Source organism: Canis aureus, chromosome 14 (genome assembly GCF_053574225.1).
Source record: "Canis aureus isolate CA01 chromosome 14, VMU_Caureus_v.1.0, whole genome shotgun sequence".
NCBI lineage: Eukaryota > Metazoa > Chordata > Mammalia > Carnivora > Canidae > Canis > Canis aureus.
Window position 1 is genome coordinate 62,428,225 of NC_135624.1, and position 23,739 is coordinate 62,451,963.

The following is a 23,739-nucleotide window of genomic DNA, read 5'->3' on the forward strand; positions in this document are numbered from 1 at the left end:
ATAAACCTCTGCCTCTTTTTCTATCTCTTTTTTCTGGGACTCCTACATTATGCACATTATTACACTTTATGGAGTGACATAGTCAAAGTTTTTCACCTGAGATTGGGAAGGAGACAAGAGTGGTGACAATTGCACTTCAGCTCAAAATTGCATGTGGGGTTCTGAGCATACAGGAAAGCCAAAATAAAAGCCACATTGTGTAAGGAGAACAGGTCCCTGGGAGGCAGAAGGTCGGGACTTGGACTGGAAACTTGCAAAGCAAGCCAAACCTAGTGGAGAGTTTAGAAAATGTTGCATGTGTACAACACACAGTGGACCCTGAAGCTAACCTGAAGGAAAACCATCAGCCGTTTAGAGAGAAGCTACAGAATGTTGACGCGGTTCCCTTATCTCGCTTTGGCATTAATTCAAAATATTCACTAGAAGGACCACTTCCCGGAGAACTAAAACAATTCCCGTTCTAAGCGCTTACTTCTGTAGGACTTCGTCTACCACTTGAAACGGAAATAAAAGTCAAAACGTGTTCGTGGAGCGAAGCCGCTGCCCTTCAGCGTCTGTCACTGCTCCAGGCCAGGAGCCAGGGGAGGCTCCCAGGGCCACGGGCCGGCCCGGCTGCTCCCTGGAGGGAGGCCCAGGCCCCGGGGTCCCCGGTACTTGGACAGTCTGCAGAGGCTGAGGACCCCAGGGGACCCCAGCACCCGACATCCATCTGCAGGCTGGTCACCATCCCGGTGGGAGGGGATCGGGGAAGAGGAAGCTGTGGCAGGCCTGCCAGAGGCGTGCTGGGCTTGATCCCACAACTCTGAGACCATGACCTCTGCTCAAACCGAGAGTGAGTAGCTTAATGGACTGAGGTGCCCAATAGCTCAGTTTTATAATAGGAAACAGCTGCTATATTTCTAAATTCACCGACATTGCACAGGATACTGACAAGGTGGTCGAAGGCCATCAACTTGCCATGTCCTAGGGTAAGGAGTGATGCTCAGGCTGGGTACACCATAAAAGCCCAGGAGAATTAGTGGTCACCCAAAACAAAATGGATGGGTAAGTCATTTTATACAACTTTAACTATCTGTAGTTTCTCTAGCAAAGGACAAAACGACAAATTTTGCACCAAAATGAAGTGAAAATATTCTGAGTATTTATTTGCACAGTAACAGTGATATTGTGAATAGCCTACTTAATGTTCTTATATTCATGCCCAATGTTGGAAACACAGGTAAGCTCAGTAAGTTTTGGAGGGGGATGACTTTCCACTTAGAATAATAAGTTTCTGTAAATTCCCGTAGAGTTTTATTTAAATTTAATTTTAATTTGCCAGTTTTTCTGTTGGCATGACATATTTCTGACTCTTAAACAGGCAATAAATCCCTTGAGAGCAGATGTTGATCTCAGAAGCTAAGTTGAGGAGTTGTTTCTTCACAGGGAGGGGAACTTTGCATCATAACTCCTTGCTGGCAGAAGCCGGAGGAGCCCGTCTAGGAGGCCGACCAGCTGGAGGCCTCAGATACGACTACTCCTTTTTTATCTTCTTCCCAGTTTTTGCGACCTTCCGACAACAAAACAGACAACATTGTGTGGTAACAAATATAGCAGTTGCCACACAGGCCAGCAGAAACCCAATCACATCCAAGGAGTGGTACTGGAACCAGGTGAGGTCATGGGAGGCTGGCCGCAGGTGCTTGGCTCCTTGGTGGCGCATGACATACTCGATCCAGAAGACTGCCCGGTCCAAGGGCTTTATAGGCTGATCGTGGTGAATTCCTGATAACTTCATAGCATTCTCTTTGTACCTAAGGGAGAGACGTAAAGATGCCGACATTGAAAGGAAGTTAATTTGCCAAACCAAAGAATTCCCATGAGAGGTCTTTCAAAAGTGCCATACAAATGATTCAAAACAGGTGCCATAGAGTTACAGAAGTCGTGTGTTTTTTATTTGGGTCCTCATAGGATTTTTTGCTTTTAAATTGGAATTTTCTGAGTGCCAAATGTTTTGAAAAGTAGAAATGGAAGTTAGGGTAGTTTGATCTTTTGTAACAGAGAAAAGGATAGGAGCCCTTGTATCAGCTACAAAAGAGATGGTGGAAACGCACTTAGAGAATGATCCTCCTGAAGCAGGAGAGGGACCTGCGTCATGGTGAGTAAAATGCCGTCTCACCGGGGCTCGTCCTTCCATTCTTCTATCCTCTACTCTTTATTTTCCATCATGTAGCCATTCTGATTTTTGAAAACAGACATCAGATTGTGACACTTCCCTACTAAAAATTTCCAACTGGCTTCTCACTACCTACAGTAAAATTCAAGTATGGATGTTGGACTCTAGGATCTTGCAAATACAGACACCCGGCAACTTCGTTTCCTGTCCCTTTGTCCCACGTACACTCTGCCGCAGGCTTGCTTGCAGGTCACTGAAGTTGCCAGACGTATCCCACCTCAGCCAGCACCTTTGCACTTTCTGGTTCCTCGGTCCCTGCTGGACACTTCCCTGCCAAACCCCAAGGCTGCTTCTACCTCTGGATGGATGACCCAGCTTTGTGTCCCGTCTCAGAGAGACTTTTCTGGGCCACACTATCCTAGCACCTACACACATTTGTTCTGTTTGTGTCTGTGTGTATGTGTTTTGCTATTTGCAACCCAGAACTTGAAAACATGATTTATTTTCCAAAATGACCTTTAGGCGTATTACATAAGAAATATGCACATAGTCTTCACGGAATACCCATACATTCAAAATCAGCTAGAATATTATTGTGAAGTGGATGTAATAATGTACCTACTACTAAGATGTTGGTATGGGGTGTCACAAGCTACCCAGAAGCACCCCGTCTGCCCTGATCCTTTCAGTCATCATACATTAGTTTTTATTATTTATGTGTTAGAATATGAAGTGAGCACTCATTTCCTTTTGTCTTTTGTGTAAGAGTCGTTGGTTACTTCTCGCACTGTATGGTATTCCATTGTTTGGCAATACCGCAGGTGATTTCATCATTTAACGGTCAATAGCCATTTGTGTTACTAACCGTTTGGCCATTACTACCAATGCTGCCATAAAAATCTTGTATCTTTTGGTTTACATGTTTGTACATGTGTTTGTATATATGTAGAAGTGGAATTGCGGAGAAGAGGTGTATTTATGAGTAGGATTTCTTTATTGGCTGAGTTATGTAGAAGTATATTGCTGAATTTCCAAAATGTAGAGAGGTTTTAGTTGTCTTTCTTTTTGATGATTCTAAGTGAATCCCAGTAGAGCTGAACAGTGTGCTCTTGATGATTTATATTTTTCAAAATTCCTTTTGGTTTATGGCCCACGTACGGTTAATTCCAGTATCTATTCCATTCTTGAAAAATGGGTATTCTCTGTTGATATATATATATATATATGTCAATGGGTTGCATTTTTAAATTGTGTCCTTCAAAACACTTAGGTATTTCTCCCTTCCATTATCTTGTTATCGTTTTTCCCTTGTTTTGATCTTATTTTTCTATGTTTCTGAGAAAGATGTTTAAAAATTCAATATTATGACTGTAAATTTGAATGTTTGTTCTTTGGCCCCCTTCTACTGCATTTTGATGTTTTTTTGTAGTAGGCGCCACTAATTGGTAATTTGTACTGTTTTGAAAGATCAATCTATTCATCATTATGAAATACTTCTCTTTATTTTTGTTGGTGACTCTGGACTAGTGTGTCTGATATTAGCATGGGCCCAACATCTTTCTGCGGTTACTGCTAGAATAGATCATTTCCTACCTTCTCGTACTTACAATCTTTTGCGCATTTCTATTTGAACATGTCTTATAACTGGCGTATAGTATAAAAAATGTGTTCTGACAATCTTTGTCTTTAAATTATTTAGTCTGTTTAGATTTAATGTCTTGGCATATTTATATTTTCATCTACTGTCTTAGTCTGTTTTGTTTTCTATTTGGCCAACCTGCCTTATATTTCTTTACCTTTCTCTCTTGTTTTAAGGTATTTTTATTATGCAATTACTCTACCATTTTCTCCCCATAATACATTTTTCAGTATTTCTGATATGTGAATGACAATAAGTACATGAAAAGATGTTTTGTAACTTTGGCTGTAAGAGAAATGAAAATGAAGACCACAAGGAGAGACCCACTAGGATGGCTGTAATAAAAAAGATGATAGCAAGTGTTGAAAGTGATGTGGAGAACTTGAATCTCCCATACTTAGCTGGTGGAAATGTAAAATAGTGCAACTTATTTGGACATCAATTTGGCAGCTCCTATAGAGATAATCTGTGGCTTAGAAGTCTACCCAAAATTCTACTCCTAGATGTCTACCCAAAAGAAGTGAAAAATTTTGTTCACACAATAAATGTGTAGCAATATTTATAATACCTAAATGTGGAAATAACCCAAATGTTCACGAACTGATACATGGATAGATTGTAGCATATCCATACCATAGGATATTTATCATTCAGCAATACAAAACTACCACACGAATGAAACTCAAAAACATGCCAAATGAAAGAAGCCACATGCAAAGCCCATAAGTGGTATGATTCCACTTGTATGAAACACCCAGAATACAGCAATTTGTAGAGACAGAAGTAGATTAATGTTTACTTGAGGCAAGAGAAATGGGCAAAGACTTCTAAGTCAGTCGTATGTGATTTCTTCTTGGGCTAATGAAAGTGTCCCAAACTTAGATTATGGTGATGGTTTCATAATTCCATAATACACTACACGTATTTGAGTTTTATACTTTTAGTTTTATGGTACACAAATTACATATTATAAAATATATTAACAATGAGAATCAAAATCAATGTTTGAGCAAAAAGAGATTTATAGCTTTGGAAATTTTGGTACTGAATTGAAAGTCAGTTTACATGACTTCAAGTTCTTCATTCTTTCATTCTATGGTTTCTATCATAGGAACTTTGAAATGTTCTTACAGTTACTCTATAATAGTTTGCATTTGTGTATGTAGAAAATTGTTGCAGTAATTGGTTGCCCATTAAGTCAAAGGGATTTAAATGCAACTGTGAAATAAATGTCTGGTTGAAAATAAAAGTAGATTTAAGATCCGTTCTATCACTTGGCTTCTTTCCAAATTAGCCTCTTAAGAATGGGAGGAAACTCACAGCCACCGTTGACTGAAGAATCTATCAATAAATTCCATCTATTGAAAAAAAAAAGTAATACTCACGAAGGGTCATTAATGACCGTCCTCAATGCATCGAGCAAGTCTGCACTAGACATTGTGCTGAAGTCCAGTCTGATAGCTGCTCCCTTAGCTTTCATGTGAACAATGTTATCAGCTTGATCGGCAAACAAGGGAATGCCCACCATGGGGATCCCGTGGTAGATCGCCTCATAGATGCCGTTGGTTCCACCATGGGTTATAAAGGCTTTGGTTTTCGGATGACCTAGGATTGGATGAATCTCAGCACATTATTAACTGTAAGTCTTAGAAATCAAATGAGAATTGGGCAACATAAGACATATGTTATTATATAAACATGAAACAGCATTCAAATGTCTTTTGGCTCTCAGCGCAAGAAGCACATAAATGTGCTGGAGAGGTAAATGAAGATTGGTGTGGTGCTTGTAACTTGAAAAATGAATACAAGATTGCTGGACAGACAAATTGAACGATAACATTCTGGTTATCACCAAAAAAAGGGAAAGGGTGCAAAAAAAAGAAAGGCAGGTGGCATGTTAGAACATATTCTCTTAAAGGCACAGTAAAGTCACTGAGTTTCACATGTAGGGTGTCAAGGCAGCAGGAAGTGTGATGCTGGTGGCTCAAATCAGGGGAAGGAAAGATAGCACTTTATCATGAAATGTGTTGTGACTTCATGGAAAAGATTATGGTATTTTTCTAGAGAAAATGTAGGGTCACTGGTAATAAAAGAGAGGCTATTATTTTTCATTGGCACTGAATACCCATGCAGAAGGAGAAAGGATAGGAATAAGGTGGGAAAATTCGGAGACAGAGCGATGTTCTAGGTAGTTAGTAACAAATTATGTGGGAGCAGTAATTACAGCTGAAATACAGGTACTTTGATTCTGGCCCTAAGGAATGGGACTGTGTATAACAACATGCCAACTGTTGCAGCTTATCTTTTTCCCTCTAGGTCTGCAAAACAAATATAAGAAAGTTAAGTTTTAGTTTTGAGTGTTTGAGTAGTAAATGCTCAGTCAGATTGCTTTTTGGTGAACTGTTATCATTTTGTTTAGAGTTCCTTTCAGTTCAATATTTTCCAGATTCTTACCAAGAAGGTCATTCTGGGGAATCCACTTATACAGCCGAGTATTTGGCCCTAAGGTGTCTGGTTTCTTGCCATCAAATCTCCATAGAACCTTAGAAAGAAAAATACCTTATCTCATGAGTTGAACTTTGAAGTTATAGCTTGTGAACATTTTAAAGAAATTAAGAGATGATCTAGTTAGAATCCTTTCATTGACTGATAAATAACAAGGACAAAAGATATTAAAAATGAGACTACTAAGACACTAATATAGTAAGAATACCGCCATTTTGTTACTTATTTTTATATTCAAGTAAATATGAATGTAATCATAATATTTCACTCATGAGTATTAGACAGATGAGATTATAAAGGACAAAAGAAGCATTTAAGAAATTTTTAGGCAGTTACTATAATTCTAGTGCAAACGAGTAGGAAATTACTAAGATCCACACCTTTGTCTGTTATCATTGCTTTCATCTTCCAATGTAATACCAACCTATTTACATCTTTTTAAGTGATACAGAAGGACGTTCCCTTATATCCACTTGTTCATAGCCACTTGTTCCATAAGCTATTTTATTTGAGTTTTACATGTTTTGATACCCAAAAAAGCTAAATGTGTAATCTGCTGCTTTGGAAACAGTAATTCTGCTTATAGTAATTCATTAATATCAATAATTTCTCCTTAGTACGTTTAACTTCTTTCACATTACTAATGATTAGGCACTACTTCCAAGAAAAAGGTAATTTTTTTACATGAATGCAGAATATTATTAGTATTTCTTGGTTTGGCAGTTCTTTACATGTGGGAAGAAAAGCCTGTTGGCACTTCAGAAATAACAGTGTACGTGTCAAAAAAACTCCAAAGTGTAGTGGTGCTAAGTTTTATTGAACTGGTTCTTGACATTTCAGTGATGCACTACAAAGCACTGACAGCATTGATTGATATGAAATCTATGCCCAAGCAATTTCCATTGCCAGTACTAAATAGACTCTGATTTTAGAATTTCCCAGCAATCCTCATAACTGGATTATAGTTTACATTGGGTAGCATATATTTGCTATATGCATGTTAAAGTAACTTGCGATGGTAAGCAAAAATTAGCATAAGGAGAAACTATTACAGTGACCGAAAAGTAGTTCACAAATACCCAAATATGCCAGGTGCATTCTATGTATTGGAAAAGAATTTACTACTGTAGTTTATGTAGAAAGAGGCATATGAAACTTTCCCATGCTAGGCTTTCTTTCCGGTTGACTCCTTAATATGTTTCTTTTTCCTTCCTTAATCGGGAGCAGTTATTATTCTGATAAGTTAGAGTCCTTTGGAACCAGATATTAATAAGCACTTGGTCACCTTGAGGAGTGGACCCATCTTCTCCCTTTTCATTGATCTTACTCTTTCACTCGTAATAGGGCCCATTTCATCAGTCATGTCAATTTTTCTCTTTCTCTAAGTCATCTTGGCTGGAGGAAAGCCTAGACATAGTTTGGTGATTGTTTTTCTGAACAGCACACTGAGGAGGCTTATCTCAAAATTTAGGGGAAGGAAGAGAAACCTGGATTATCTGATAAGGGTAAACTGCAGGGTGCTTTTCAGACTTTTATCAGTTCCTCTTTAACATAACTGTTGAAATTTAACTCCTTTCTGACAACAGCTATGAGGTAGGCAGTGCCCTTGGAAATCTTGAAAGGAATGCACATCTTGTAAGGAAAAGGAAAGAATGACAGACAGAATTTGGTCATTGCTATACCTGCCCAGGACACATTACAATACCAAGCTTTACTCTGCACGTCCTAAATATATTTCTTTCCAATCTCAATGTCCTAAATATATTTCTTTCCAATCTCAATGTCCTAAATATATTTCTTTCCAATCTCAATGTTAATGCCAAAGTTATTGTCAAAACAGCTTCTGTAGTACTTTAGCATCTGCCATTTATATTTTCCTCATGTTTGAGGTAAATTGGAGCTATCATAATGATGTTCATGTCATGAAGGAAAGGGTAATCCGGCCCTTTACAGAGTTTAACAGCCTCATTAAGTAGTTGTATACAATTAAGATACTCTATCTAACCTTTTGTGGAATCTGGGCAAGGGCTGATGCGATCACATTGGCTCTTTCCTCTGGCATGTTATTGACCATTGACCCTAGAGAAAACACCACAATACCGTTTTCTCCAGAGCTCTGGACAAACTCTTCCATTTCCTGTGAAGAAAAAGTTAACTCCATCAAAAAGGAGAAACAGCATAGCAAACACCACTGAATGAATTTCTATGAGGTTGCGTGGGAGGCTCAGTCGTTTCAGCATCCGACTCTTGATTTGGGCTCAGGTTATGATTGCGGGATTGTGAGATTGAGCCCTGGGTCTAGCTCTGTGCCCAGTGGGGACTTTCCTGGGTGTTCTCTCTCTCCTTCTGCTCCCCACCCCATGTGCAGTCTCTCTCTCTCTCTCATATAAATTAATAAGTATATCTTTAAAAAAATTTTTTATTGGAGTCAATTTGCCAACATATACCATAACACCCAGTGCTCTTTCCGCCAATGCCCCACTCAGTGCCCATCACCCAGTCACCCCAACATCCCACCCACCTCCCTTTCCACTACCCCTTGTTCTCTCCCAGTTAGATGTCTTTCACGTTTTGTCACCCTCACTGATATTTCCACTCATTTTCTCTCCTTTCCCTTTATTCCCTTTCACTAATTTTTATATTTCTCAAATGAATGAGACCATATAATCTTTGTCCTTCTCTGATTGACGTATTTCACTTAGCATAATACCCTCCAGTTCCATCCACGTTGAAGCAAATGGTGGGTATTTGTCGTTCTAATGGTTGAGGAATATTCCATTGTATACATAAACCACAGCTTCTTTATCCATCATCTTTCGATGGACACCGAGGCTCCTTCCACAGTTTAGCTATTGTGGACATTGCTGCTAGAAACATCGGGGTGCAGGTGTCCCGGCGTTTCATTGCATCTGTATCTTTGGGGTAAATCCCCAGCAGTGCTGGGTTATAGGGTAGATTTATTTTTAACTCTGAGGAACCTCGACATTGTTTTCCAGAGTGGCTGCACCAGTTCACATTCCCACCAACAGTGCAAGAGGGTTCCCCTTTCTCCACATCCTCTCCAACATTTGTTGTTTCCTGCCTTGTTAATTTTCCCTATTCTCACTGGTGTGAGGTGGTATCTTATTGTGGTTTTGATTTGTATTTCCCTGATGGCAAGTGATGCGGAGTATTTTTCTCATGTGCGTGTTGGCCATGTCTATGTCTTCCTCTGTGAGATTTCTCTTCATGTCTTTTGCCCATTTCATGATTGGATTGTTTGTTTCTTTGCTGTTGAGTTTAATAAGTTCTTTGTAGATCTTGGAAACTAGCCCTTTATCTGATACGTCATTTGCAAATAGCCTCTCCCATTCTGTAGGTTGTCTTTTAGTTTTGTTGACTGTGTCTATTACTGTGCAGAAGCTTCTTATCTTGATGAAGTCCCAATAGTTCATATTTTTGCTTTTGCTTCTCTTGCCTTCATGAATGTATCTTGCAAGACGTTGCTGTGGCCAAGTTCAAAAAGGATGTTGCCTGTGTTCTCCTCTAGGATTTTGATGGAATCTTGTCTCACATTTAGATCTTTCATCCATTTTGAGTTTATCTTTGTGTCTGGTGCAAGAGAGTGGTCTAGTTTCATTCTCCTGCATGTGGATGTCCAATTGTCCCAGCACCATCTATTGAAGAGACTGTCTTTCTTCCAGTGGATAGTCTTTCCTCCTTTATCGAATATTAGTTGACCATAAAGTTCAGGGTCCACTTCTGGGTTCTCTGTTCTGTTCCATTGATCTCTGTGTCTGTTTTTGTGCCAGTACCACACTGTCTTGATGACCACAGCTTTGTAGTACAACCTGAAATCTGGCATTGTGATGCCCCCAGCTATGGTTTTCTTTTTTAATATTCCCCTGGCTATTCGGGGTCTTTGCTGATTCCACACAAATCTTAAGATGATTTGTTCCAACTCTCTGAAGAAAGCCCATGGTATTTTGATAGGGATTGCATTAAACGTGTAAATTACCCTGGGTAATATTGACATTTTCACAATATTAATTCTGCCAATCCATGAGCATGGAATATTTTTCCATCTCTTTGTGTCTTCCTCAATTTCTTTCAGAAGTGTTCTGTAGTTTTTAGGGTATCAATCCTTTACCTCTTTGGTTAGGTTTATTCCTAAGTATCTTATGTTTTTAGGTGCAATTGTAAATGACATTGACTCCTTAATTTCTCTTTCTCCAGTCTCCTTGTTGTGTATAGAAATGACACTGATTTCTGGGCATTGATTTTGTATCCTGCCACACTGCCGAATTGCTGTATGAGTTCTAGCAATCTTGGGGTGGAGTCTTGGGTTTTCTGCGTACAGTATCATGTCATCTGTGAAGAGGGAGAGTTTGACTTCTTCTTTGCCAATGTGAATGCTTTTTATTTCTTTTTGTTGTCTGATTGCTGAGGCTAGGACTTCCAGTGCTATGTTGAATAACAGTGGTGAGAGTGGACATCCCTGTCGTGTTCCTGATCTTAGGGGAAAGGCTCCCAGTGTTTCCCCATTGAGAATGATATTTGCTGTGGGCTTTTTAGATGGCTTTTAAGATGCGGAGGAATGTTCCCTCTATCCCTACACTCTGAAGACTTTTGATCAGGAATGGATGCTGTATTTTGTCAAATGCTTTCTCTGCATCTTTTGAGAGGATCATATGGTTCTTGTTTTTTCCCTGGTTGAAATGATCAATCACATTGATTGCTTTATGAGTGTTGATCCAGCCTTGCATCCCAGGGATAAATCCCACTTGGTCATGGTGAATAATATTCCTAATGTACTGTTGGATCCTATTGGCTTGTTGAGAGTTTTTGCATCCGTGTTCACCAGGAATATTGGTCTATAATTTTTCTTTTTGGTAGGGTCTTTGTCTGGTTTTGGAATTAAGATGATGACGGCCTCATAGAATGAGTTTGGAAGTACTCCATCTCTTTCTACCTTTCCAAACAGCTTTAGGAGAATAGGTATGGTTTCTTCTTTAAACGTTTAATGGAATTCCCCTGGGAAGCCATCTGGCCTTGGACTTTTATGTCTTGGGAGGCTTTTGATGACTGCTTCAATTTCCTCCCTGGTTATTGGCCTGTTTAGGTTTTCTATTTCTTCCTGTTCCAGTTTTGGTAGTTTGTGGTTTTCCAGAAATGTGTCCATTTCTTCTAGATTGCCTAATTTATTGGCATAAAGCTGTTCATAATAAGTTTTTTAAATCGTTTGTATTTCCTTGGTAGTGGTGGTGTCTCTCCTTTCTCATTCATGATTTTATTAATTTGAGTCTTCTCTCTCTTCTTTTTAATAAGGCTGGCTAATGATTTATCTATCTCATTAATTCTTTCAAAGAACCAACTCCTGGTTTGGTTAATCCACAGTTCTGGTCTCGATTTTGTTGAGTTCTGCTCGAATCTTTATTAACTCTCTTCTTCTGCTGGGTGTAGGATCTATTTGCTGTTCCTTCTCCCAGCTCCTTTAGGTGCAAGGATAGCTTTTGTATTTGAGTTCATTCCAGTTTTTGGATGGATGCTTGTATTGCGATGTATTTCCCCCTGAGGACTGCTTTTGCTGTATTCCAAAGATTTTGTGTGGTTGTATCTTCATTCTCATTAGTTTCCATGAATCTTTTTAATTTTTCTCTAATTTCCTGGTTGACCTTTTCATCTTTTAGCAGGATGGTCCTTAACCTCCACGTGTTTGAAATCCTTCCAAACTTCTTGTGATCAGTTTAAGTTTCCAAGTGGTCTGAGAATATGCAGGGGATAATCCCAATCTTTTGGTATCAGTTAAGACCTGATTTGTGACCCAGTATGTGGTCTATTCTGGAGAAAGTTCCATGTGCACCTGGGAAGAATGTGTATTCAGTTGAGTTTGGATGTAAAGTTCTGTAGATATCTGTGAAATCCATCTGGTCCAGTGTATCATTTAAAGCTCTTGTTTCTTTGGGGATGTTTGCTTAGAAGATCTCTCAATTGTAGAAAGCGCTGTGTTCACGTCTCCAGGTATAAGTGTATTATTATCTAACTATGTCTTAACTTTGGTTATTAATTGATTGATATACTTGGCAGCTCCCGCATTCATGGCATAAATATTCATGATTGTTAGGTCCTCTTCTTGGATAGATCCTTTAAGTATGATATAGTGTCCCTCTTCATCTCTTACTATAGTCTTTGGGATAAACTTTAATTTATCTGATATGAGGATGGCTACCCCTGCTTTCTTTGGGGGACCATTTGAATGGTAAATGGTTCTCCAACCTTTTATTTTCAGACTGTAGGTGTCCTTCTGTCTAAAATGAGTCTCTTTTAGACAGCAAATAGATGGGTCTTGCTTTTTTATTCAGTCTGAAACCCTGTGCCCCATTCATGTTCAGAGTTACTATTGAAAGATATGAACCTAGTGTCATCATGATACCTATTCAGTCCCTGTTTTTGTGCATTGTTTCCTGGGGCTTCCTTTTTCTTTTACAGAGTCCCCCTTAATATTTCTTGCAGAGCTCTTTTGGTGGTCCCATATTCTTTCAGTTTCTGCCTATCTTGGAAGCTCTTTATCTCTCCTTCTATTCTGAATGAGAGCCTTGCTGGATAAAGTATTCTTGGTTGCATGTTCTTCTCATTTAGGACCCTGGATATATCCTGCCAGCCCTTTCTGGCCTGCCAGGTTGCTGTGGTTAACCTAATATTTCTCCCCATAAACATTAGGGATCTCTTGTCTCTTGCTTCTTTAAGGATCTTCTCTTTATGTTTGGAATGGCAAGTTTCATTATTAAATGTTGGGGGTTGAGAGGTTTTTATTGATTTTAGGGGGGGGAATCTCTCAATCTCCTGGATCTGAATGCCTGTTTCCCTTCCCAAGTTAGGGAAGTTTTCAGCTATGATTTGTTGAAATACACTTTCTGTCCCTCTGGCCCTTTAGGCGCCCTCTGGAATCCCAATTAAATGTAGATTTTTCTTTCTGAGGCTGTTATTTATTTCCCTTAGCCTATCCTCATGATATTTTAATTGTTTTTCTCTTTTTTCCTCAGCTTCCTTCCTTGCCATCAAGTTGTCCTCTGTGTCACTTATTCTTTCTTCCACCTCATTAACCCTCATCATTAGGACCTCCAGTTTGGATTGCATCTCATTTAGTTGATTTTTAATGTCAGCCTGATTAGATCTAAATTCTGCAGTCATGAAGTCTCTTGAATCCTTTTGATTTCTTCCAGAGCCACTAGTAGCTTTATAATTGTGCTTCTGAATTGGGTGACATAGAATTATAAACCAAATTCCGAAACACTGTGGCAGAGTATTGTTTCTGTTTCTTTCTTTTGTGGTGAGTTCTTCCTTCTAATCATTTTGCTCAGTGCAGAGTGGCTAAAACAAGTTGTACTGGAAAAAGAAGAAAAAGAGAAAAATGGGGGGGGGGGGACAAACAAGAAACAAAAAACAAGGAGTAGTATCCTCTGATTCTATATACTGTAAGTTGCAGATTCCCCTGGAACTTTCCAGCACTGCTTGGTCGAGAACATGGTCTTCCCCTGTCCTTCCAGCTGGTCTTCTTGGGGACGGGCCTGCTGTGCTGATTCTCAGGTGTGTGCACCTGCGGGAGCTGCCCCACCCCCTGACAGGTGCACGGCTCAGTGGGAGCTGTTTATCCTGTGAGGCCCCTGCTCCCTGTCAGCCCTGCTGCGTCCCAGGTACAAGTTGACACCAGGAGAAACAACAACAGTGGCAGCATCCAGCTCTCCAGCTCTGGAGTAACTATTGCAGTAACTACCGCAGCTCCTAGTACGCAGGGACCTGGATGCTCCGGGGGGCAGGGGACGCCAATCTGTACAGCTCGGGGCCACCCGGGGGCAGGAGCGTCCTGGCTGTCCTGTACCCTCCCGGCCTCTGCCTGTCCCGGGGGGAGTGCAGGATCCTGGGCTGTGCCCCCTGGACGTCCTGGGCTGCAGGGCCTGCACCGCAGGAATCAAGCTCCTGTGGCCCGCGCAGCCCCCTCTGCATGGAACCACCGCCTGAGCTGCTTCTGGGCCCCCGCTGGGCGCACTCCAGCCCTTTAGGGAGCTCGGCCGCGGGGTGTTGCGTGCTCTCCCCGGGGTGCAGGTGCTGTTAGTGCCCCTGGGAGCCTTCCCGAGCTCCCTGCCAGCGCAGTTCCCTCAGGGAAGGTTGGTGCAGCTCCTGCTTCTCTGGGCCCGGGCTCTCTTGTCCTGGGAGCTCTCGCCAGGGCCTCAGCCCGGCTCCTCGCGGGGCCCCTCCCCCTTGGATGCTTTATATTTCTTTATTTTTTTTCCATCTTCCTACCTTGATAGAAGCACAAACTCTTCTCAATGTAGCATTCCAGCTATTCTCTCTTTAAATCTCAGGCCGAATTTGTAGGTTTTCAGGATGATTTGAAAGTTACCTAGGTAAGTCGGTGGGGACAGGTGACCTGGGGACCCTACTCTTCCACCTTCTTGCCCTGCCTCCAATAAATAAATCTTTAAAAATTTTTGTACAAACAGCTAAAGATAGATACAAGATATTATCAAGAATTATTAGAGTATTATCAAGAATTATTATCAAGAATTATTAGAGTAATGCCTGTATTTATCCTTATTGTGATAAACTACACATAAAAATTATCATTTTAAGTATACCTGAGTATGCAGTCCAATAGTGTGTATATTTTATACTGTTGGTCAACTAATCACCAGAACTTTTTCATCTTGCTAAACTGGATCTCAATACCCATTATATAACAATTACCCATTCCCTCCTTGAACATCTGTATTATTTTTTATATTTATTTTTTTAAGATTTTATTTTTTTATTCATGGCAGACACAGAGAGAGAGAGAGAGGCAGAGACACAGGCAGAGGGAGAAGCAGGCTCCATGCAGGGAGCCCAATGGGACTCAATCCCGGGACTCCAGGATCACTGGGCCAAAGGTAGGTGCTAAACCGCTAAGCCACCTAGGAATCCCCCCTCCTTGACCATCATTAGCAAACATCATTATACTTTCTATTTCTGTGAATTTGAGTGATCTGGATACCTTATATCAGGGGAATCATACAGTATTTGTCTTTTTATGATTGCCCACTTTCACTTTGCATAATATCCCGAAGATTTGCCACCTTGGAGTACGTGTTAGAATTTTCTTCTACTTTAGGCCAAATATTCCGTTGTGTGTAAATACATTTTGTTTATGGATTTATCTGTTGGTGGACACTTGTGTTAGACTGAATAGAACTTTTGCTAGTTTTACGTCAGGATTTAGACCTTGAGAGAGTTACCATATACCCCCAAATATTTTGCAATCAAAATCGATATTAGGTTAACCATTGAATAAGATCTTAGTTTCAGAGTAATTAGACCCTTTTCTGAGTTTAACAGACTCATTAGCTAGTTATATATGAGTAAGGTTATTTACCTAAACTTTTGTGGAATCGGGCAAGGGCTGATGTAATCACAGGGGCTCTTTCCTGATAGACATACAGCATGATGAAGAGACCATCAAGGAATTCAGTAAGGGATGCTTGCTTATCAATTATGTCTTGAAGGGTCAATATCAACTTAAAATTTATTACATCATTGCTTTTTTCAAAGATTATTACCTTATATGCTAAGAGTTTACTATTGCAATTTTATACTACAGATTTTTTCAGATATAAGTGGTAGAAATTATTTGGTCTTTATTAAATATACAGAATTTATGGTCCTCATTATATACACAGTGTAGCTTTCTCTGTGCTCAGGTTTACTGAGACTTTGTCTGGCCTTGGTGTGTGGCGGAAAACATATGTTCTCATAGATTAATTAAACCTGTTAATGCTCTAAGTCATCAAACTTTCGGATCTCAAATGAGGAATTGTGTAAAAGTTGGAATGATAGCAAGGAAACATTAGATTTGCCTGCAGATATTGTTGGGGCACATGAATATTGTTGAGGAATGACCTTTTTAAGCTACAATACTGATGAAATGGCCCAGAGGAAACAAAGCAAAAGAAACAGGAATCAGTTACCTTAGGCAGGGGTTTGGCAGGTTTGCAGTGTAAGCCTCCAACAAAGTCAAAATGTGGTAGGAGTGGGCGAGGAAATTCCAAATCCCAGTAGGTTCGAATGAGCCATATATCAGCTTTCCTCATTAACTCATATAGTGTAGTGGGTCTTCCTGAAGGGGGAAAAAACAAACAGATCACATCAATAAGAAAAAGGATAAAAGGTATATGATCATTTCCACATATGCAGAAAAGGCATTTGACAATGTATAAGGAGATAAAAACCCTCAGCAACATTGGTTTCGAGGGAACATACCTCAAAAATAAAGGCTTAAATGGAAAACCCACAGTGAACATCATACTCAATGGGAAACAACTGAGAGCTTCTCCTCTAAGGTCAGGCACAAGACAAGGATGTCCACCCTTACCACTTGTATTCAACATAGGACTAGAAGTCCTGGCTACAGCAATGAGACAATGAAAAGAAATAAAACCATCCAAATTGGTCAGGAAGAAATAAAACTGTCACTATTTGCAGATGGCATGATACTCTGTATAGAAAACCCTGAGGACTTAAGCAGAAAAGTCCTAGAACTGATAAACTAATTCAGTAAAGTCACAGGATACAAATCAGTGTACAGAAATCTGTTATATTTCTATGTACTAATAATGCAGCAGAAGAGAGACATTAAGAAAACAATCCTGTTTGCCATTGCACCAAAAATAATAAAACTTAACCAAAGAGGTGAAAGACCTGTACTCTGAAAACTATAAAATACTGATGAAAGAAATTGAGGATTAAAAGCATTCCATGTACAAAACTTGGAAGAATAGTATTGAACTGTTTATATTGCCCAAGGCAATCTTTAGATTTAATGCGATCCCTATCAAAATACCAACAGCATTTTTCACAGAACTGGAACAAACAATCCAAAGACTTGTTGGAACTACAAAAGTTCCCAAATAACCAATGCAACCTTGAAAAAGAAAAAAAAAAAAAAAAAAAAAAAAAAAACTGGAGGTATAACAATTCAAGACTTCAAGTTATACTAAAGCTATAGTGATCAAAACAGTATGGTCGTGGCACAAAAATAGACACATAGATCAATGGAAGAGCATAGAAAACCCAGAAATGAACACACAATTATATGGGCAATTAATCTTTGACAAAGCAGGAAAGAATATCCAATGGGAAAATGACAGTTTCTTGTTGTCGGGAAAATTGGACAGCAACATGCAAAAGAATGAAACTGGACCACTATTTTTCTTCTTTTTAAATATTCTGTATTTTATTTTATTTTATTTTATTTTTTTATTCATGAGAGAGAGAGACACAGAGAGAGGCAGAGACACAGGCAGAGGGAGAAGCAGTCTCCACCCAGGGAGTCTGAGTTGGGAGGGTCTCCAGAGTCATGCCCTGGGGTGAAGGCAGCGCTAAACCGCTAAGCCACCTGGGCTGCCTTGACCACTTTCTTAGAGTATACACAAAAATAAATTCAAGGTAGAATGAAAGACCTAAGCGTGAGACAGGAAACCATCAAAATCCTGGGAAGAAAACACGCAGTGATCTCTTTGACCTCGGCAAGAGCAGTTTCTTACTAGACATGTTGATGGTAGCAAAGGAAACAAAAACAAAAATGAACTATTGGGACTTCATCAAGATAGAAATCTTCTGTACATCCAAGGAAATAACCAACAAAACTAAAAGGCAACCTACAGAATGGGAGAAGGTATTTGCAAATGACATTTTCAGTAAAGAGATGGTATCCAACATTTATAAAGAACTTCTCAAACTCAACACCCACACCCAGGAAACAAATAACGCAGTTAAGAAATGGGCAGAAGACATGAACATGCATTTTTAAAAAATATTTTATTAATCTAATCATAAGAGACACTGAGAGAAAGAGAGAGAGAGAGAGAGAGAGAGAGAGAGAGGCAGAGTCACAGGCAGAGGGAGAAGCAAGCTCCATGAAGGGAACCTGATGTGGGACTCGATCCCTGATCTCCTGGATCAGGCCTGGGCTGAAGGTGGTGCTAAAGCACTGAGCCACCCAGGCTGCCCCGAATAGTTATTTTTCCAAGGAAGACATCCAGATGGCTAACAGACACTTGCAAAGATGTTCATCATCATTCATCATCAGGGAAATGCAAATCAAAACCACAATGAGGTATCACCTCACATCTTGCAAAATGGCTCAAATTAAAGCCACGAAAACAAGTGTGGAGGTTTCTCAAAAAGTTAAAGGTGAACTACCTTATGATCTAGGAATTACACTACAAGGTATTTACCCAAAGATTATAAAAATACTCATTCAAAAGGGCATATGCTCCTGGTCGTTTACAGCAGCATTGTCTACAATAGCCAAATTATGGAAACAGCCCAAGTGTCCATCAGCTGAAGAATGGCTAAAGAAGAAATGATATATTTAGACAATGAATATTACTAATCCATAAAAAGAATGAAATCTTGGGGTGTCTGGATGGCTCAGTTGGTTAGGCATCCAACTCTTGGTCTTGGCTCTGGTCATGAACTTGTGGTCCTGGGATCCTGCCCTGAGTGGAGCTCTGCAATCAGTATGGAGTCTGCTTCATTTTCTCTCTCCCTCTCAAATAAATTAAAAAAAAATCTTAGAAAAAAAAAAAAAAGGATGAAGTCTTCAGGTTTGCAGTGACGCAGATGGAGCTAGAGAATACTATAATGTTAATCAAAATAAGTCAGAGAAAATCGAGTACCATATGATTTCACTCGTATGTGGAATTTAATGAACCAACCAAACAAGCAAAATACAAAAAGAGTGAGAGAAACCAAGAAATAGACCCTAAATGTAGGGAATAGACTGATGGTTATCAGAGGGGAGGTGAATGTGGGGGATGGGTAACACTGGTGATGGGGATTAAGAAGTGAACTCATTGTGATGAGCACTGAGTGATGTATGGAAGTGTTGAATCACTATATTGTACACCTGAATGTATTATAACACTCTGTTAACTATCCTGGAATTAAAAAGTAAAACTTGGTAGAAAAATAAGAGTAAATAAAAAAGTAAAAAAATCTCATAACAAGCAACAGGTAGAAAAAATGAGAGTAATGGAATATTAATATACTATGGAACCTTCTGAAAAGAGTTTTGACTAGTTAGCAAAAAGGCTTAAAAGTATTTGTAGTTTGCTAGCAGAACACATATATGATACAAACATGTATTGATGCAAATATATACATTTGCATATATATATGTTGATCATATGTATATATGAAAGACAAAGTGTAAGAGACTCAATTCTCACATCACAGTAATACGTTCACAACCAATTTGTTAACCTAAGCCACTATGAAAATTAACCATGCATTTATTTATTCTTGAATTCTGCAAAAGCAACAGATGCAAATGTAAACAATTGAGCCCCCCCCCCCATCAATTAACCAATGGAAACACCTTTTCCGCGTGTACTCAGTGTAATTTCTACAATTTAGCAAGTTATTCCCTTGATCTGAGATTTTCCAAGAAAACTGTGAGTTTTTGGGGGTATGGTTTGTATTTACTATTGTAATTAGTTAATATTAAGGGCTTAATAATATCTATGCATTAACAATATTTGCAAGTAACAGCTGGAATATTTTCCACAAGTATGGAAATAAATACGTGCACTCTTAATCGTGGCACATTTTGTCTTTAGGGCAGTAACAGTTTTTTTTTTTTTTTTTAATGTGAACTTGATAACGTGTGTGTGCTCCCCTCATTAATATTTAGACCTTTAAAACAGGATTTATAAGCCCTGGTGAAAGAAAGAATATGTAATCATTAGAAACTTCATACTATAGATTCCTGAGTCTAACATAGCCATTGTATCTCATAGCCTTCTAATTGGCTGGGGTGAAGGAATTATGAAGGAGGTATTCACAGTCATAAAACATTATTAAACCTAAGCCACTGTCAAATTAAACATGCATTTGTTTATTCTGAAATGCTGCGAAAGTGACAGATGCAAATGTAAACAATTATTTGAGCTCCCCTGTCAATTAACTAACGGAAACACTTTTCCCTAGAGTTCTCAGTGTAATTTCTACAATTTAGCAAGTTATTCCCTTGATCCTCAATTTTTCAAGAAAACTCTGAGGTTTTCTTGGAAATTATGAAAAAATCTTTCAGGTAATATGTAATCACTTTAATTCTCTTTTTTAAAAAAGATTTGATTTATTTATTTATTCATGAGAGACAGAGAGCGAGGCAGAGTCACAGGCTTAGGGTGAAGCAGGCTCCATGCAGGGAGCCTGATGTGGGACTCTGTCCCGGGACCCCGGGATCACACCCTGAGCCAAAGGCAGACGCTTAACCGCTGAGCCACCAGGCATCCCAACACTTTAATTCTTAACTAAGGAAACTGAAGAAACAAGTGGGAATAATATCCTCAATACTATAGACAGTTGTACTAGAAATATATGACTCCTCAGTTGACATGTCTGCTTTCATCAAGATAGTGAAATTTCTAATGCCGTTTTTTTTAAGATGGAAAAAGTAGAATAAAATGGATATATAGAAAATAAGTATAGTAGAGAAGAATTTAAAGCAGCGAAACTACTCTAATAGTGGTAGATGCATATCATTATAAATTTTTAAAACTCATAAAATGTACCAAGCTGAGAGTAAACGCTTACGTAAACTATGAACTTTGGATGATAATAATGTGTCAGTGTAGGTTCATGAGTTGCAACAAATGTACCACTTTGATGGGGGATGTTGATAATGGAGAAACTTACGCCTGTGGGGGGGGTGCGGGTTATATAGGAAATCGTGATTCAAAATGCTGTGACTTAAAATTCTTCTAAAAAGTAACGCAAGCATAAGTAATATTTTCACCCTGTATTTGATAAACAACAAGGAAGGATAAAATACCGAGAAAAAAATTAAAAAGCAACCCAAAGAAACCCCTTTTTAAAGCTATTACAAACAGGGATCCCTGGGTGGCGCAGCGGTTTGGCGCCTGCCTTTGGCCCAGGGCGTGATTCTGGAGACCCGGGATCGAATCCCACGTCGGGCTCCTGGTGCATGGAGCCTGCTTGTCCCTCTGCCTATGTCTCTGCCTCTCTCTCTCTCTCTTTCTCTCTGTGACTACCATAAATAAATAAAAAATATTAAAAAAAAAAGCTATTACAAACAAACACATGGAATGGATATGTCATTGGTTCAAGAATTCCTCAGTGCTCTAATGTCAGTTATTGACTCCCTAGAGTGTGATGTACCCATAATGGACAGTGGGATTCTAACTGGCCCTGTCATATAAGTCTTTGCATGTGTTTGTGAGATTGAGAGATCATTTTATACTTTCGTGTCATCATTTTACTTCTAAAAGACAAATTTCCTCCCTCTTAGTACTTCTACAAACTCTCCTCCCCAGCACTAGGAGAGTTAGGACTTCATGTTACTAATGAAAAGCATGACTTACCTAGTACTTCGCTGTAAAACTGATCCCAACTCTTCTCATTTATTGTTTGGAACCAAAAGTCAAAATAAAGCACATACAGCATATTTTTTACTCTCTCCATGAATGTCATTTGATCAGTTAATTCTGACAGAATAACAGGTACGTAGGATGGAGGGAGAGGAAGTCCTCCACGGTGTTTCTCAAATGCGTAGCCTGGAGAGAAACGGAGACTGTACACTAAAGGTATTTTAAGGAGCTCAGCCAGCAGCTCACCGCAGGGTCCGACAGCGTCTGCAAGAATGACATCGAACTTTGATTCTTGTAGTTTTGTCATGAGTTTCTTGTTCAAAACTACATCTTTACAGAGCTTCTCAACACACTCATAATATTCCCAAAGAATTTCTTGCATTACTGAAAAATACGCCCAAAATGAATCTTTTGGCATATCATATGTCCACATCTTGAGCATTTTAGTGAACAAAGCCTCAAAATCACCTCTAGATAAATGTGCAGAGTAAATCTCAAATTTAATAGCAGATAATTTGTTCGGATCAACAAGAATGGAAGCTGACGATGTCAGAACAGTCACTTCATGACCCCTCTGGACAAGTTCATCCAGGATTGTCTTTACATTGATCCAGTGGCTGTATTCCGTGGGCCACACCAGCACCTTCCCGCAACTCCCAGAGCTAAAGTAACAGCTCAGCTGTAGCAGCAGAAGCACTGAAATCCATTTCATAGACATCCTGGGGGATGCGCTGCTTCTTCTGAAATCCCTGCCTTCTTCTACCATTGCTTGCACTTATATCCGAGGAGCATCAATCAGGAAGTTAAACTATAACTCCTACCTTTCAAAGTAAATACATTATATGAACTGTCCGAGCATTTGGATGGCAAGTGGAAAAAGCCAAAGTAGACGACTTTGTTTGTATGCAAATGTGTGTAATGTCTGTTTGATGATTTTAGTCCTATCATCTAGCTAAGAGTCAAGGTGCAAGTCATGTGTCTTACGTAATATATTTTGGAAGAGTGTCGAGGACGCTGCTGCGAGGTGACTGCAGTCCTCTTGACACAAGAATGAAAGTTATTATACAGGAAAATTATCTTTCTGGTTATGATGACCTGAGAGATGTTTTTGTTTTGTTCACAAAAATTTGGTTGACATGTACTTCCATACCGTACAAGTGCCAGATTTAAAGTGTACGGTTCAGGGGTTCATAGTATATTCACAGAATTGTGCAACCGCTCCGGTGATCAATTTTAGAGCACTTTCATCACCCCAAATGGAAACCTTCACTCTGTAATGGAACTCTTCATTTTCTGCATTTCCCAGCCTTAGTCAGCATTTTGTCTGCTTTTTTTGTCATATATATTGCCTGTCTTGAGCATTTCGTATAAATGAAGTGTCTTTTGTGACTGGTTATTTTAATTAGCATACTATTTTATTTTAAACATTTTTTTGACTCTATTGAGATATCCTTGATATAACATTGTGCAGTGGTCAGGTGTACAACATGATGACTTGATTCGCTTTATATATTGTGACGAGATTACACCATTCTCATCCATCACCTCACTCACTTATCTTTTTTTCTGGTGAGAACTTTATAAAAATCATTTTTATTACTTTTTATTGAAGTACAGTGACACACAATGTTAATTAGCTTCCGGTTACAACATAGTGATTCCACAAGTCTATCCGCTAGGGTGTGCTCACAGGCGTAAATTCCATTTGTCACTACACAATGTCACTACAATTACTGACTATGTTCCCTGCGTTTTATGTTTTATTCTCCTGATATTTATTCCATTTATTTCATACCTGGAAGCCTGTATCTCCCATTCCCTTTCACTCATTTGGCCTTCCCTCTCCCCGTTTTTTCTAGAAGCTATCATTTCTCTATATTTGTGAATATTTCCACTGTTTATTCATTTGTTTTGTTTAGATTCCACATATAAGTGAAATCATATGACATTTGTCTTTCTCCTTCTGACATATTTTACTTAGTGTAACAACCTCTCAGTTTTTCCATGTTATCACCAATGGCAAGATATCATTC

At 39.2% G+C, this 23,739-nt stretch overlaps 1 protein-coding gene across 1 annotated transcript; it reads right to left on the reverse strand.

Moving 5' to 3' along the window:
• Positions 1–1,119: 1,119 nt before the first annotated feature.
• On the reverse strand, positions 1,120–22,483 carry LOC144283730 (UDP-glucuronosyltransferase 2B31-like). The gene is made up of 6 exons (XM_077848223.1): positions 21,701–22,483; positions 16,280–16,428; positions 8,305–8,436; positions 6,249–6,336; positions 5,180–5,399; positions 1,120–1,793 (listed from the first exon to the last, which is right to left on the reverse strand). The coding sequence occupies exons 1-6, from the start codon at positions 22,470–22,472 to the stop codon at positions 1,514–1,516; spliced, it is 1,641 nt and encodes a 546-aa protein (XP_077704349.1). The 5' UTR covers positions 22,473–22,483; the 3' UTR covers positions 1,120–1,513.
• Between the last annotated feature and the right edge of the window lie 1,256 nt (positions 22,484–23,739).